This window comes from Oncorhynchus masou, chromosome 24, assembly GCF_036934945.1.
Source record: "Oncorhynchus masou masou isolate Uvic2021 chromosome 24, UVic_Omas_1.1, whole genome shotgun sequence".
NCBI classification, from domain to species: domain Eukaryota; kingdom Metazoa; phylum Chordata; class Actinopteri; order Salmoniformes; family Salmonidae; genus Oncorhynchus; species Oncorhynchus masou.
Window position 1 is genome coordinate 14,345,571 of NC_088235.1, and position 16,179 is coordinate 14,361,749.

General features: G+C 47.4%; 2 protein-coding genes across 2 annotated transcripts in view; both read left to right on the forward strand.

The window, feature by feature from the left end:
* The window catches only part of LOC135513403 (FERM domain-containing protein 6-like), a 42,296-nt gene extending 40,113 nt beyond the window's left edge, over window positions 1-2,183 (forward strand). Inside the window, exon 15 of the mRNA XM_064936328.1 lies at window positions 1-2,183. This exon is cut by the window's left edge and continues 250 nt beyond it. Coding sequence (XP_064792400.1) covers window positions 1-53 — 53 coding nt within the window. The 3' untranslated portion in view covers window positions 54-2,183.
* Window positions 2,184-3,081: 898 nt separating this feature from the next.
* Window positions 3,082-16,179, forward strand: part of LOC135511854 (probable methyltransferase TARBP1) — a 48,962-nt gene continuing 35,864 nt past the window's right edge. Inside the window, exons 1-11 of the mRNA XM_064933344.1 lie at window positions 3,082-4,163; window positions 4,317-4,420; window positions 4,534-4,603; window positions 4,698-4,846; window positions 9,675-9,727; window positions 9,872-9,969; window positions 10,497-10,632; window positions 12,444-12,540; window positions 12,704-12,793; window positions 14,240-14,396; window positions 14,876-15,163. Coding sequence (XP_064789416.1) covers window positions 3,152-4,163; window positions 4,317-4,420; window positions 4,534-4,603; window positions 4,698-4,846; window positions 9,675-9,727; window positions 9,872-9,969; window positions 10,497-10,632; window positions 12,444-12,540; window positions 12,704-12,793; window positions 14,240-14,396; window positions 14,876-15,163 — 2,254 coding nt within the window. The 5' untranslated portion in view covers window positions 3,082-3,151. The remainder of the gene's footprint in view (window positions 4,164-4,316; window positions 4,421-4,533; window positions 4,604-4,697; window positions 4,847-9,674; window positions 9,728-9,871; window positions 9,970-10,496; window positions 10,633-12,443; window positions 12,541-12,703; window positions 12,794-14,239; window positions 14,397-14,875; window positions 15,164-16,179) is intronic.

Genomic DNA, 16,179 nt, shown 5'->3' on the forward strand with positions numbered 1-16,179 from the left:
GCTTGTCTCTGGATCTACTGGGAGACGAACAGCTGTTGGAGTTCATACTGTAGAACAACAGAGGACCAATGTCCTTCTTCAAGCCTATTCTCTACCCACATCCCCCTCCAATGAAACAGTAGGATACAGGGGAGAGGCTGCATGCAGCTCGAGTTCTAACTGTAGAACGTAACGTTTTCACACTCCCAGGCCCAACTGTACTGGCCTGGTCACATCAAGGACCATGGAGGGCCCTCTTCATGCCTGTGCTCTACTGTATGACTCAGATACAGGGGAGAGGCTGCATGCAGCTAGAGTTCTAAATGTAGAGCGTAACGTTTTCACACTCCCGGGCCCAACTGTACTGGCCTGGTCACATCAAGGACCATGGAGGGCCCTCTTCATGCCTGTGCTCTACTGTATGACTCAGATACAGGGGAGAGGCTGCATGCAGCTCGAGTTCTAACTGTAGAACGTAACGTTTTCACACTCCCGGGCCCAACTGTACTGGCCTGGTCACATCAAGGACCCTCTTCATGCCTGTGCTCTACTGTATGACTCAGATACAGGGGAGTGGCTGCATGCAGCTAGAGTTCTAAATGTAGAGCGTAACGTTTTCACACTCCCGGGCCCAACTGTACTGGCCTGGTCACATCAAGGACCATGGAGGGCCCTCTTCATGCCTGTGCTCTACTGTATGACTCAGATACAGGGGAGAGGCTGCACAGAGATGTTGGAGGACTTTATGGACCTTTTTAAGAGGATTGATTGCTATTGGTAACATTCCTTGTGAAACGGAAGGAGGCCATCACCTTCAATAATCATCCCAATACAGACCATACTCTGCATATTTATTGAACATGTTTGACACTATTTTTGTTTTATCTTTTGTAGATACTTTGTACATAATTGTCTTATATTTTTTTACTTTGAGGTACTAACACATTGTAACCATTTCAATAACTGTAAATAGGGGTGAACATTGCATTTCTTCAGTTTGTGTGAATCGTGGCATAGTTGGAACCAGGAGTATCTCTAGAAGTTCTTTATGGTCGATTGTGAAGAGCAAAGGGCTTTACCGCACGTTGACATCCTGCACGTTGACATAACCAACAGCATGTTTAATCTTATGTTTTGCTTTTGTTTCCCTTGTTTGTCTATAAAAAAAGAATGCTCTGAAATGAACATCACATAAACAAGATTGTATTTTGTCGTGATAATATTTGATATTACAAGTCTGCCATAGCTTCAACAATGTATTGTCCTTTTTTTAAATACAAAACTCAAAAAATGAAATTGTAAAAAACAGTTCAACATGCTTGTACTGCTTGTCAATATTACATTCACTCCTGTGTCAAACTACCTTTTCTATTAGATTTCTAAATCTTTTCTTTCTATACTAATGTTTTTACTTTCTAAGTAGAGCAGCACATTATGAACTATTTCTGTGTCTTCATGCATACACTGGAATTATTATATAAATAAAGCAATGACAAAGAATCTCTCTGTACGTTGCTCAAAGCACATATTGGGGTCATATCAAATTTTATTGGTCACATACACATGTTTAGCAGATGTTATTGCGGGTGTAGTGAAATGCTTGTGTTCCTAGTTCCAACAGTGCATTAATATCTAACAATACACACATCAGTTATCTTTTATATTGGTCCATTACCTCTGTTACTATAGTGTGTAATTTGTGCACTTTGGATTAGATACAATCAGCCTAAATACTGATCTCTTTTTTGATACAATACAGTCAATGGCAGTGGTATTCAAAGTCGGTTGCGACCCCTAGTGGGGTTGAGGGGGAACTGCAGTGGTGTCGCCAAACAAACAGTATGGATTATTGTATGGGACAATATACGTTTTTGAGAGACATTTAGAAAAATGAATTTGAAATGTATTTATTGGTTTATTTTCATTTTGATAAGACAAATGTTATGAATTTAAGGTTATGTAAAAATCGACTGTACCGATTTTAAGGTCATGAGTTTGAAATTATATTTGGCATGGGGTGATGTTCCCGCTGAAAAAGATTGAACGCCACTGGTCTATGGAATGATCTTAATACTAATTCAATATTGACATTTTTCCAGTTTATTTTCCAGTTATTGAATGTTTTTGTTGATTTATTTGAACACTCTCCTTCCAATGAAAGGCATAACTATTGTAGTGATTGATTGGTAGTAGAAACAAATACAACAGGTGAGTTATAGTGGTGTCTATTGGTGCATTGTGTTCTATTGGTGTATATTGTTATATGCATTGATGCTGAAAAGTATCTCCTGATCCACTGAATCTCAACAGATCACATGAGCTTCATGTGACCCATGCATTTACTGCTACTCCTGAAATTGCCCTTCCTCTCAACCACCCAACACAATCAGTCTGACTGTCCTGCCTCAACCACCCAACACAATCAGTCTGATGTCCTGCCTCAACCACCCAACACAATCAGTCTCATGTCCTGCCTCAACCACCCAACACAATCAGTCTGTCCTGCCTCAACCACCCAACACAATCAGTCTGATGTCCTGCCTCAACCACCCAACACAGTCTGATGTCCTGCCTCAACCACCCAACACAGTCTGATGTCCTGCCTCAACCACCCAACACAGTCTGATGTCCTGCCTCTACAGGAATTATTTTGGGCTCCTGAGTGGTGCAGTGGTTGAAGTCAGTGCAAGAGGTGTCACTACAGTTCCTTGTTTGAATCCAGGCTGTATCACATCTGGCCGTGATTGGGTGGGGCACAATTGGCCCAGTGTCGTCCGGGTGTGGCCTGGGTAGGCCATCATTGTAAATAAGAGGTTGTTCTTAACCGACTTGCCTAGGTAAATAAAGGTTACATGTCAGTGGTCTGTCAGTGGTCTGTCTCAGATTAGGGATGTTTGAAATAAAATAAAAACATTTTTCCACTTGCAGGTAATAGAGAGAGTTGTATAGAGTACAACAATTCCTCAGGTTAAGTGAGCCACATGTATTTATATACATATTTGCAAATATGGTGCAGTAGGGGTAGTTTGAAACTTTGGGTTGCTGCAAGTTTATTTCTCTCGCGAGAGTTGCGTTTGGCAACGGTGAGTGACGTATCAGGAAGTTTACATACCAACAACAAACACGAGGTCATGTATGAATCTCTGTGAACACATTGAAGTCGGCTTTTGAAATGTCTTCTATTTTAATCAATGCCCTTTTATCAAGTTGCCATGATCCGGATACTTTGTTTAACACGTTGTGCTGGCCAACTGACTCGTGGCCGGACACAGAAAGAGTAGAGGCACTGACAACGTTTATTGCTGGAATTGTTAAACTACCCCAGTCTGACACATCTGACGATGGCGACAAAGTTGCCTTTTCAATTGCAAAAAGAGACATCTTTCTACGAAAAGTTGAATCGATCATTTGGACACAATGTTTACCACTTCTCTTGAAAGTCTCTAACGGAGACGGGGCGTGCAAAGGTAAACGTGTGCCAGATGGAAGGGCTGAAATCACCATCGCCGTGTGCAGGCTTCTTTCTGTCTGCATCAACACACTGTGTGACACGGCAGTTTCGGGGCGAGTCGCCCGCGCTGTCCTGCCATCCTTCCAGCTGCCAGACGGGGAGACAGAGGAAGAGCTTCCCGGCCAGGGTGAGGGACGGCTGGGTATCGACGTGGCTATCGAAGCCATGTCAGTCATCCTACCCGCTCTCTCATCCAACGAAGAATTGATCACGTCGATCCTCTCATCTGCCCTGTCCTGTATCAAGACGTTACCGGATGCTCTGGTCTCCAAAATCACCGTTCGGCTTATTTTCACTCTCCTCAACTGCTACAGCGAGGATGGGATAGCGAGTAAACTCCAGTTCATTTTAGAGGATTTGTGTAGCTGGCACAAGAGTGACAGCTCAAACACGGACTCACCTGTGGTGACAGAACGCGCCTTGCTGTGTTTAACAACTCTCTCGGACTATCTCTTCTCTCCAGCTAAACTACAGCAACACACCCTTCCTCAAAGTCTGAGCTATACTCGACCTGACCCTCGTCGTTCTCTGCAGTTCTGGAGGATTCTACAAGATGGACTGACGCACAAAGACAACGTGTCCCGGAAGCGGGCGTTGTACCTGCTGAAAAGGTGTGTCGCTCTGTCAGAGGATGAGGCGGTTGAGTTTCCAAGCAGTTCAGTGTCAAGTGAAGGTAAGATGCTGATACATGCGACTGACATTCAGACAGACAAGCTTGATTATAATATTACCCATGTTAAAATATTTTCTTCACTATACAGAATAATACTCAAGTCTCGAAAACCGTATAGTTGAACCTAATTGTAACCATGCGAGTCCTTTGCAGATAATGAGGAGATCATATTCAGATGGGCCCCAGACAGATGCAAGCTGCTCAGAGAGCTCTGGGAGGACTATGCCTTGGTTATGGAGACACTGGAGGAGAACCAGGTGAGATATAACATGGATAACACTTGATGAAACCCCTCTTCCTAATGCATTATACATTTATAACACCATTACGACGTCATAAAGAACTATTACCGTTCCTCTGTGTTGTGTAGATTCACGTGGTCCGCCCTGTGCTCAACAGAATCCACACGTTGATCCAAACAGCAGCCAATGATAGTCAAGGTGATGTGTGTGTCTCTCAACCATAAGGTGACAACCCAAACCTTTTATATCCCGCTGAATACTGCCTACCAATCGTCCATCTGTCTTCTCTCAGGCGTCAGTCTGTTCCACCCGTCATGGCTGCTGGGAGTGTACCAGCGTATGTTCCACAGTGAGAACAAGTCCGTCATGAGAGAGGGAGTAGATCACCTACTGGGACTCCAGGTGCTCCGACGCCCTGCCTTCGCCCTGGCCTTCTCACAGGTACCTGGTACAGTTGTCAGTCAGTGTTAGAACATCAACCCAGACTCCAGGTGGGCCGACACCCTGCCTTCGCCCTGGCCTTCTCACAGGTACCTGGTACAGTTGTCAGTCAGTGTTATAGAACATCAACCCAGACTGACCTAATTCTATTTTTCCCTTTTCTATGTTATTAGTTTGTTTATTTTATTTCTTTAACCCTTATTTTACCAGGTAAGTTGAATGAGAACACATTGTCATCTACAGCAGTGACCTGGGGAATAGTTCCAGGGGAGAGGAGGGGGATGAATGAGCTGATTGTGAGATGACAGTAGGTGGTTAGTGTATGAGAGATTGAGATGATGAGGGACAGTAGGTGGTTAGTGTATGAGAGATTGAGATGATGAGGGACAGTAGGCAGTTAGTGTATGAGAGATTGAGATGATGAGGGACAGTAGGCGGTTAGTGTATGAGAGATTGAGATGATGAGGGACAGTAGGTGGTTAGTGTATGAGAGATTGAGATGATGAGGGACAGTAGGTGGTTAGTGTATGAGAGATTGAGATGATGAGGGACAGTAGGCAGTTAGTGTATGAGAGATTGAGATGATGAGGGACAGTAGGCGGTTAGTGTATGAGAGATTGAGATGATGAGGGACAGTAGGTGGTTAGTGTATGAGAGATTGAGATGATGAGGGACAGTAGGTGGTTAGTGTATGAGAGATTGAGATGATGAGGGACAGTAGGTGGTTAGTGTATGAGAGATTGAGATGATGAGGGACAGTAGGTGGTTAGTGTATGAGAGATTGAGATGATGAGGGACAGTAGGCGGTTAGTGTATGAGAGATTGAGATGATGAGGGACAGTAGGTGGTTAGTGTATGAGAGATTGAGATGATGAGGGACAGTAGGCGGTTAGTGTATGAGAGATTGAGATGATGAGGGACAGTAGGTGGTTAGTGTATGAGAGATTGAGATGATGAGGGACAGTAGGTGGTTAGTGTATGAGAGATTGAGATGATGAGGGACAGTAGGTGGTTAGTGTATGAGAGATTGAGATGATGAGGGACAGTAGGTGGTTAGTGTATGAGAGATTGAGATGATGAGGGACAGTAGGTGGTTAGTGTATGAGAGATTGAGATGATGAGGGACAGTAGGTGGTTAGTGTATGAGAGATTGAGATGATGAGGGACAGTAGGCGGTTAGTGTATGAGAGATTGAGATGATGAGGGACAGTAGGTGGTTAGTGTATGAGAGATTGAGATGATGAGGGACAGTAGGTGGTTAGTGTATGAGAGATTGAGATGATGAGGGACAGTAGGTGGTTAGTGTATGAGAGATTGAGATGATGAGGGACAGTAGGCGGTTAGTGTATGAGAGATTGAGATGATGAGGGACAGTAGGTGGTTAGTGTATGAGAGATTGAGATGATGAGGGACAGTAGGCGGTTAGTGTATGAGAGATTGAGATGATGAGGGACAGTAGGTGGTTAGTGTATGAGAGATTGAGATGATGAGGGACAGTAGGTGGTTAGTGTATGAGAGATTGAGATGATGAGGGACAGTAGGTGGTTAGTGTATGAGAGATTGAGATGATGAGGGACAGTAGGTGGTTAGTGTATGAGAGATTGAGATGATGAGGGACAGTAGGTGGTTAGTGTATGAGAGATTGAGATGATGAGGGACAGTAGGTGGTTAGTGTATGAGAGATTGAGATGATGAGGGACAGTAGGTGGTTAGTGTATGAGAGATTGAGATGATGAGGGACAGTAGGTGGTTAGTGTATGAGAGATTGAGATGATGAGGGACAGTAGGCGGTTAGTGTATGAGAGATTGAGATGATGAGGGACAGTAGGTGGTTAGTGTATGAGAGATTGAGATGATGAGGGACAGTAGGCGGTTAGTGTATGAGAGATTGAGATGATGAGGGACAGTAGGCGGTTAGTGTATGAGAGATTGAGATGATGAGGGACAGTAGGTGGTTAGTGTATGAGAGATTGAGATGATGAGGGACAGTAGGTGGTTAGTGTATGAGAGATTGAGATGATGAGGGACAGTAGGTGGTTAGTGTATGAGAGATTGAGATGATGAGGGACAGTAGGCGGTTAGTGTATGAGAGATTGAGATGATGAGGGACAGTAGGCGGTTAGTGTATGAGAGATTGAGATGATGAGGGACAGTAGGCGGTTAGTGTATGAGAGATTGAGATGATGAGGGACAGTAGGTGGTTAGTGTATGAGAGATTGAGATGATGAGGGACAGTAGGCGGTTAGTGTATGAGAGATTGAGATGATGAGGGACAGTAGGCGGTTAGTGTATGAGAGATTGAGATGATGAGGGACAGTAGGCGGTTAGTGTATGAGAGATTGAGATGATGAGGGACAGTAGGCGGTTAGTGTATGAGAGATTGAGATGATGAGGGACAGTAGGTGGTTAGTGTATGAGAGATTGAGATGATGAGGGACAGTAGGCGGTTAGTGTATGAGAGATTGAGATGATGAGGGACAGTAGGCGGTTAGTGTATGAGAGATTGAGATGATGAGGGACAGTAGGCGGTTAGTGTATGAGAGATTGAGATGATGAGGGACAGTAGGCGGTTAGTGTATGAGAGATTGAGATGATGAGGGACAGTAGGCGGTTAGTGTATGAGAGATTGAGATGATGAGGGACAGTAGGCGGTTAGTGTATGAGAGATTGAGATGATGAGGGACAGTAGGCGGTTAGTGTATGAGAGATTGAGATGATGAGGGACAGTAGGCGGTTAGTGTATGAGAGATTGAGATGATGAGGGACAGTAGGCGGTTAGTGTATGAGAGATTGAGATGATGAGGGACAGTAGGCGGTTAGTGTATGAGAGATTGAGATGATGAGGGACAGTAGGTGGTTAGTGTATGAGAGATTGAGATGATGAGGGACAGTAGGCGGTTAGTGTATGAGAGATTGAGATGATGAGGGACAGTAGGCGGTTAGTGTATGAGAGATTGAGATGATGAGGGACAGTAGGCGGTTAGTGTATGAGAGATTGAGATGATGAGGGACAGTAGGCGGTTAGTGTATGAGAGATTGAGATGATGAGGGACAGTAGGCGGTTAGTGTATGAGAGATTGAGATGATGAGGGACAGTAGGTGGTTAGTGTATGAGAGATTGAGATGATGAGGGACAGTAGGTGGTTAGTGTATGAGAGATTGAGATGATGAGGGACAGTAGGTGGTTAGTGTATGAGAGATTGAGATGATGAGGGACAGTAGGTGGTTAGTGTATGAGAGATTGAGATGATGAGGGACAGTAGGTGGTTAGTGTATGAGAGATTGAGATGATGAGGGACAGTAGGTGGTTAGTGTATGAGAGATTGAGATGATGAGGGACAGTAGGTGGTTAGTGTATGAGAGATTGAGATGATGAGGGACAGTAGGTGGTTAGTGTATGAGAGATTGAGATGATGAGGGACAGTAGGTGGTTAGTGTATGAGAGATTGAGGTGATGAGGGACAGTAGGTGGTTAGTGTATGAGAGATTGAGATGATGAGGGACAGTAGGTGGTTAGTGTATGAGAGATTGAGATGATGAGGGACAGTAGGTGGTTAGTGTATGAGAGATTGAGATGATGAGGGACAGTAGGTGGTTAGTGTATGAGAGATTGAGATGATGAGGGACAGTAGGTGGTTAGTGTATGAGAGATTGAGATGATGAGGGACAGTAGGTGGTTAGTGTATGAGAGATTGAGATGATGAGGGACAGTAGGTGGTTAGTGTATGAGAGATTGAGATGATGAGGGACAGTAGGTGGTTAGTGTATGAGAGATTGAGATGATGAGGGACAGTAGGTGGTTAGTGTATGAGAGATTGAGATGATGAGGGACAGTAGGTGGTTAGTGTATGAGAGATTGAGATGATGAGGGACAGTAGGTGGTTAGTGTATGAGAGATTGAGATGATGAGGGACAGTAGGTGGTTAGTGTATGAGAGATTGAGATGATGAGGGACAGTAGGTGGTTAGTGTATGAGAGATTGAGATGATGAGGGACAGTAGGTGGTTAGTGTATGAGAGATTGAGATGATGAGGGACAGTAGGTGGTTAGTGTATGAGAGATTGAGATGATGAGGGACAGTAGGTGGTTAGTGTATGAGAGATTGAGATGATGAGGGACAGTAGGTGGTTAGTGTATGAGAGATTGAGATGATGAGGGACAGTAGGTGGTTAGTGTATGAGAGATTGAGATGATGAGGGACAGTAGGTGGTTAGTGTATGAGAGATTGAGATGATGAGGGACAGTAGGTGGTTAGTGTATGAGAGATTGAGATGATGAGGGACAGTAGGTGGTTAGTGTATGAGAGATTGAGATGATGAGGGACAGTAGGTGGTTAGTGTATGAGAGATTGAGATGATGAGGGACAGTAGGTGGTTAGTGTATGAGAGATTGAGATGATGAGGGACAGTAGGTGGTTAGTGTATGAGAGATTGAGATGATGAGGGACAGTAGGTGGTTAGTGTATGAGAGATTGAGATGATGAGGGACAGTAGGTGGTTAGTGTATGAGAGATTGAGATGATGAGGGACAGTAGGTGGTTAGTGTATGAGAGATTGAGATGATGAGGGACAGTAGGTGGTTAGTGTATGAGAGATTGAGATGATGAGGGACAGTAGGTGGTTAGTGTATGAGAGATTGAGATGATGAGGGACAGTAGGTGGTTAGTGTATGAGAGATTGAGATGATGAGGGACAGTAGGTGGTTAGTGTATGAGAGATTGAGATGATGAGGGACAGTAGGTGGTTAGTGTATGAGAGATTGAGATGATGAGGGACAGTAGGTGGTTAGTATATGAGAGATTGACCTCTTCTTATCCTCTCTTCCTCAGTTCATTCTGGGTCCTTTCATGGATGTGATGTCTGAAAGATCCCTCTTTCACAGGTGAGCCAGTGCTCATAGCAGCACAACAGCAGAACACTATTGATTTATAGACCCACAGATGATGCCGTTTCTGCTAGTGATGAAGTAGTGAGTTCGGCCTATTTAGAGTGACTGTTGAGGAAGGTTATGTCTCTTCATCTCCAGGACTGCAGGACAGAGTGTAGGAGAGTGTCCTGAGCTGGGAGTCAAGCTGCAGGTCTTCATGGTCACGTTCTTCAGCAGCCTGCCACAGGAGAACAGAGGTACTGTAACAGAGCTTCATCACAGGGCACTGAATAACCTGGGCCATGTTCAGTAGGATACACCGTAGCACAACTTTTTGCAGGGGAAAATCTGGGTTCTTATTATTATTGGGGCGGCAGGGTAGCCTAGTGGTTAGAGCATTGGACTAGTAACCGAAAGGTTGCAAGTTCAAATCCCCGAGCTGACCAGGTACAAAATCTGTCGTTCTGCCCCTGAACAGGCAGTTAACCCACTGTTTCTAGGCCGTCATTGAAAATAAGAATTTGTTCTTAACTGACTTGCCTAGTAAAATAAAAAATAAAAAAATGAAATTGGACAAATTCATGTACATTTCAAAAAGGTTTTCTCCCAACAGAACTTGAGCCAGATGTTTGTCCTGCAGCTCGTTGTAACAGTAATGACTGTTCATCAGAGAGGGTCTAATGTTGATCCTCTGTCTCCTCAGGTCCTGTGTTGCTGCAGCTCGTTGTAACAGTAATGACTGTTCATCAGAGAGGGTCTAATGTTGATCCTCTTGTCTCCTCAGGTCCTGTGTTGCTGCAGCTTGTCCAGCGGCTAGGTTCTCAACACTGGTGTGCTGTCCCCATCCTCTTCCTCTCTCGGGCCCTGTCCCACCTTCCTCCCTGCCCTCTCCTGGGCCCCGACGGCCTGCAAGCTCTCAGGTAGCCTGTCCCACCTTCCATCCTGCCCTCTCTCAGGTAGCCTGTCCCACCTTCCTTCCTGCCCTCTCTCAGGTAGCCTGTCCCACCTTCCTTCCTGCCCTCTCTCAGGTAGCCTGTCCCACCTTCCATCCTGCCCTCTCTCAGGTAGCCTGTCCCACCATCCTCCCTGTTCTCTCAGGTAGCCTGTCCCACCTTCCATCCTGCTCTCTCTCAGGTAGCCTGTCCCACCTTCCTTCCTGCCCTCTCTCAGGTAGCCTGTCCCACCTTCCTTCCTGCCCACTCTCAGGCCGTGTCCCACCTTCAGGTAGCCTGTCCCACCTTCCATCCTGCCCTCTCTCAGGTAGCCTGTCCCACCATCCTCCCTGTTCTCTCAGGTAGCCTGTCCCACCTTCCATCCTGCTCTCTCTCAGGTAGCCTGTCCCACCTTCCTTCCTGCCCTCTCTCAGGTAGCCTGTCCCACCTTCCTTCCTGCCCACTCTCAGGCCGTGTCCCACCTTCAGGTAGCCTGTCCCACCTTCCTCCCTGCCCTCTCTCAGGTAGCCTGTCCCACCTTCCTTCCTGCCCTCTCTCAGGTAGCCTGTCCCACCTTCCTTCCTGCCCTCTCTCAGGTAGCCTGTCCCACCTTCCTCCCTGCCCTTTCTCAGTCCCTGTCCCACCTTCCTTCCTGCCCTCTCTCAGGTAGCCTGTCCCACCTTCCTTCCTGCCCTCTCTCAGGCCCTGTCCCACCTTCCTCCCTGCCCTCTCTCAGTCCCTGTCCCACCTTCCTCCCTACCATCTCTCAGATCCTGTCCCATTTTCCTCCCTGCCCTCTCTCAGATCCTGTCCCACCTTCCTCCCTGCCCTCTCTCAGATCCTGTCCCACCTTCCTCCCTGCCCTCTCTCAGATCCTGTCCCACCTTCCTCCCTGACCTCTCTCAGACCCTGTCCCACCTTCCTCCCTGCCCTCTCTCAGGTAGCCTGTCCTACCTTCCTCCCTGCCATCTCCTGGGCCCTGTCCCATCTTCCTCCCTGCCCTCTCCTGGGCCCTGTCCCATCTTCCTCCCTGCCCTCTCCTGGGCCCTGTCCCATCTTCCTCCCTGCCCTCTCCTGGGCCCTGTCCCATCTTCCTCCCTGCCCTCTCCTGGGCCCTGTCCCACCTTCCTCCCTGTCCTCTCATGGACCCTGTCCCACCTTCCTCCCTGTCCTCTCCTGGGCCCTGTCCCACCTTCCTCCCTGTCCTCTCCTGGGCCCTGTCCCACCTTCCTCCCTGCCCTCTCCTGGTCCCTGTCCCACCTTCCTCCCTGCCCTCTCCTGGTCCCTGTCCCACCTTCCTCCCTGCCCTCTCCTGGTCCCTGTCCCACCTTCCTCCTTGCCCTCTCCTGGTCCCTGTCCCACCTTCCTCCTTGCCCTGTCCCATCTTACTCCCTGCCCTCTCCTGGACCCTGTCCCACCTTCCTCCTTGCCCTCTCCTGTGCCCTGTCCCATCTTCCTCCCTGCCCTCTCCTGGGCCCTGTCCCACCTTCCTCCCTGCCCTCTCCTGGGCCCTGTCCCACCTTCCTCCCTGCCCTCTCCTGGGCCCTGTCCCATCTTCTTCCCTGCCCTCTCCTGGTCCCTGGCTGCCTGCATAGGGAATAGGGTACCATTTCAGATGCAGACATTGTCTCTAAGACTCTAACTTGACATAAGGTTAATTATTTCTTGTTCATAGTGGCATTTCTTGGTGTGGAAGTGTGGATTCTATGAATCTCTGTTGAACAGACTGTTCAAGTCGATGGCTTGGGGCAGGCTGTGTCTGGGAAACTGTCCCTAATGATTTCTGTGTTGTATCTCAGGGAGGTGCTCCGCTGCACTATGATCACCCACCAGGTGCTACTGAGAGGAGCTGCCCAGTGTTTCCTGCTGAACAGTGCCCTCTCCCTGACAGATGTGGTAAGACACTATGATGTGTTTGAGACTGTGCGGCTTTGGTGCAAAGTGATGACATTTTGCACCCAAAGAGAGTGTTGAAGAAGAGATTATAGCTGTCAGCGTACAAATGACAACATCTGTTTAGCAACTGCCATTTTGATTATCTTTGTTTCATCTTTTGCAGACCTTAGTGACATTGGATGATGTGTTTAGTTTGCTGGTGCATTTCAGACCAGACGAGTCTCTACGTAGAGGAACACCGCTCTGGAATCAGGTACTGTGTGGGGGTGGAATGAGGAAGAGCTCTGTCCTCTAGAATCAGGTACTGTGTGGGGTGGAATGAGGAAGAGCTCTGTCCTCTGGAATCAGGTACTGTGTGGGGGTGGAATGAGGGAGAGCTCTGTTCTCTGGAATCAGGTACTGTGTGGGGGTGGAATGAGGAAGAGCTCTGTCCTCTGGAATCAGGTACTGTGTGGGGGTGGAATGAGGAAGAGCTCTGTTCTCTGGAATCAGGTACTGTGTGGGGTTGGAATGAGGAAGAGTTCTGGAATCAGGTACTGTGTGGGGGTGGAATGAGGGAGAGCTCTGTTCTCTGGAATCAGGTACTGTGTGGGGGTGGAATGAGGGAGAGCTCTGTTCTCTGGAATCAGGTACTGTGTGGGGGTGGAATGAGGAAGAGCTCTGTCCTCTGGAATCAGGTACTGTGTGGGGGTGGAATGAGGAAGAGCTCTGTCCTCTGGAATCAGGTACTGTGTGGGGGTGGAATGAGGAAGAGCTCTGTCCTCTAGAATCAGGTACTGTGTGGGGGTGGAATGAGGGAGGAGCTCTGTTCTCTGGAATCAGGTACTGTGTGGGGTGGAATGAGGAAGAGCTCTGTTCTCTGGAATCAGGTACTGTGTGGGGGTGTAATGAGGAAGAGCTCTGTTCTCTGGAATCAGGTACTGTGTGGGGGTGGAATGAGGAAGAGCTCTGTTCTCTGGAATCAGGTACTGTGTGGGGGTGGAATGAGGAAGAGCTCTGTCCTCTGGAATCAGGTACTGTGTGGCGTGGAATGAGGAAGAGCTCTGTCCTCTGGAATCAGGTACTGTGTGGGGTGGAATGAGGAAGAGCTCTGTCCTCTAGAATCAGGTACTGTATGGGGGTGTAATGAGGAAGAGCTCTGTCCTCTGGAATCAGGTACTGTGTGGGGGTGTAATGAGGAAGAGCTCTGTCCTCTGGAATCAGGTACTGTATGGGGGTGTAATGAGGAAGAGCTCTGTCCTCTGGAATCAGGTACTGTATGGGGGTGTAATGAGGAAGAGCTCTGTCCTCTGGAATCAGGTACTGTATGGGGGTGTAATGAGGAAGAGCTCTGTCCTCTGGAATCAGGTACTGTATGGGGGTGTAATGAGGAAGAGCTCTGTCCTCTGGAATCAGGTACTGTGTGGGGGTGGAATGAGGAAGAGCTCTGTCCTCTAGAATCAGGTACTGTATGGGGGTGTAATGAGGAAGAGCTCTGTCCTCTGGAATCAGGTACTGTGTGGGGGTGTAATGAGGAAGAGCTCTGTCCTCTGGAATCAGGTACTGTGTGGGGGTGGAATGAGGAAGAGCTCTGTCCTCTAGAATCAGGTACAGTGTGGGGGTGGAATGAGAGAAGAGCTCTGATCTTTTCAAACAGTTTTTTAAAATATTTATTATATTTCCATCAGTTGTCCCTTGTGTTTCTGTGTCTCCTCACTAGCTGTGTGACTGGCTGGCTGACAGTGAAGGCAGCTTCAGGCCCTGTGTCAGAGAATCAGCTGATGGTACCAGTACCAGTACCTCTCCAGAGAGAGAGACTGTGAGAGGCTACGTCCAACACCAGATGGAGCTCTTCCTCAGAGTCCCGGCTAGCACAGGTGAGTCCCGGCTAGCACAGGTGAGTCCCGGCTAGCACAGGTGAGTCCCGGCTAGCACAGGTGAGTCCCGGCTGGCACAGGTGAGTCCCGGCTGGCACAGGTGAGTCCCGGCTGGCACAGGTGAGTCCCGGCTGGCACAGGTGAGTCCCGGCTGGCACAGGTGAGTCCCGGCTGGCACAGGTGAGTCCCGGCTGGCACAGGTGAGTCCCGGCTGGCACAGGTGAGTCCCGGCTGGCACAGGTGAGTCCCGGCTGGCACAGGTGAGTCCCTGCTGGCACAGGTGAGTCCTGGCTGGCACAGGTGAGTCCCTGCTGGCACAGGTGAGTCCTGGCTGGCACAGGTGAGTCAGTTATTCCAATTCCGAGTATTATCTGATCAAGAATATCAACGGGTACAGATACGAGTATGTTTAGATGGACTCACCTCTAGTATATAGAATAGATGACTGTACTGATGAACTTTGTTGTGCCGTCCAACAGACCAGACAGACAGTGTCCCAGACCCAGGAGAGGTGGAGCTGCTAGCCAAGGCCATCCTACTGTGTGTTGACATAGAGGGGAGGACTCAGAGGTCTGGAGGAGAGTTGACTACTGGTGTCAGCGGTGGGATGGACTCGCTCTTACGCCCCCTACTGGACACACTGAGCAGGCTCCACACTAATGTCTACCTGCCGCTACGCAAGACTGACAAGAGCCTGCAGCTGCTGCTACGACTACTGCAGCTCACACCAGCCAGACACACCTCTGCTGCAGTAGAGAAAGAACAAGGTATCTACTATACTCTACTGTATTCTAATGTACTGTACTCTGCTGTACTATACTCCACAGTACTCTACTGTACTGTTCTCTGCTCTACTGTACTCTACTGTATTCTACTGTACTGTACTCTGCTGTACTATACTCCACAGTACTCTACTGTACTGTTCTCTGCTCTACTGTACTCTACTGTATTCTACTGTACTGTACTCTGCTGTACTATACTCCACAGTACTCTACTGTACTGTTCTCTGCTCTACTGTACTCTACTGTATTCTGCTGTACTGTACTCTGCTGTACTATACTCCACAGTACTCTACTGTTCTCTGCTCTACTGTACTCTACTGTATTCTACTGTACTGTATTCTGCTGTACTGTACTCTGCTGTACTATACTCCACAGTACTCTACTGTACTGTTCTCTGCTCTACTGTACTCTACTGTATTCTACTGTACTGTACTCTGCTGTACTATACTCCACAGTACTCTACTGTACTGTTCTCTGCTCTACTGTACTCTACTGTATTCTACTGTACTCTGCTGTACTATACTCCACAGTACTCTACTGTACTGTTCTCTGCTATACTGTACTCTACTGTATTCTACTGTACTGTACTCTGCTGTACTATACTCCACAGTACTCTACTGTACTGTTCTCTGCTCTACTGTACTCTACTGTATTCTACTCTGCTGTACTATACTCCACAGTACTCTACTGTACTGTTCTCTGCTCTACTGTACTCTACTGTATTCTGCTGTAAACTACTGTGCTCTACTGTACTGTGTTCTACTCTACTGTACTCTGCTGTACTCTACATTACTGTACTGTTCTCTGGTCTACTCTACTGTACTCTGCTGTACTGTACTGTACTCTGCTGTACTCTACCCTTCTCGACTCAACTCTTCTCAACTTGACTCAAGTAGTGATCCATAGCAGTGATTCAAATTGATTCTTAGTAATGATCCATATTGATTCATAACACTGGAAACATGCAAAATAAGATGTCATTCATTGTTTTTTTTTAAACA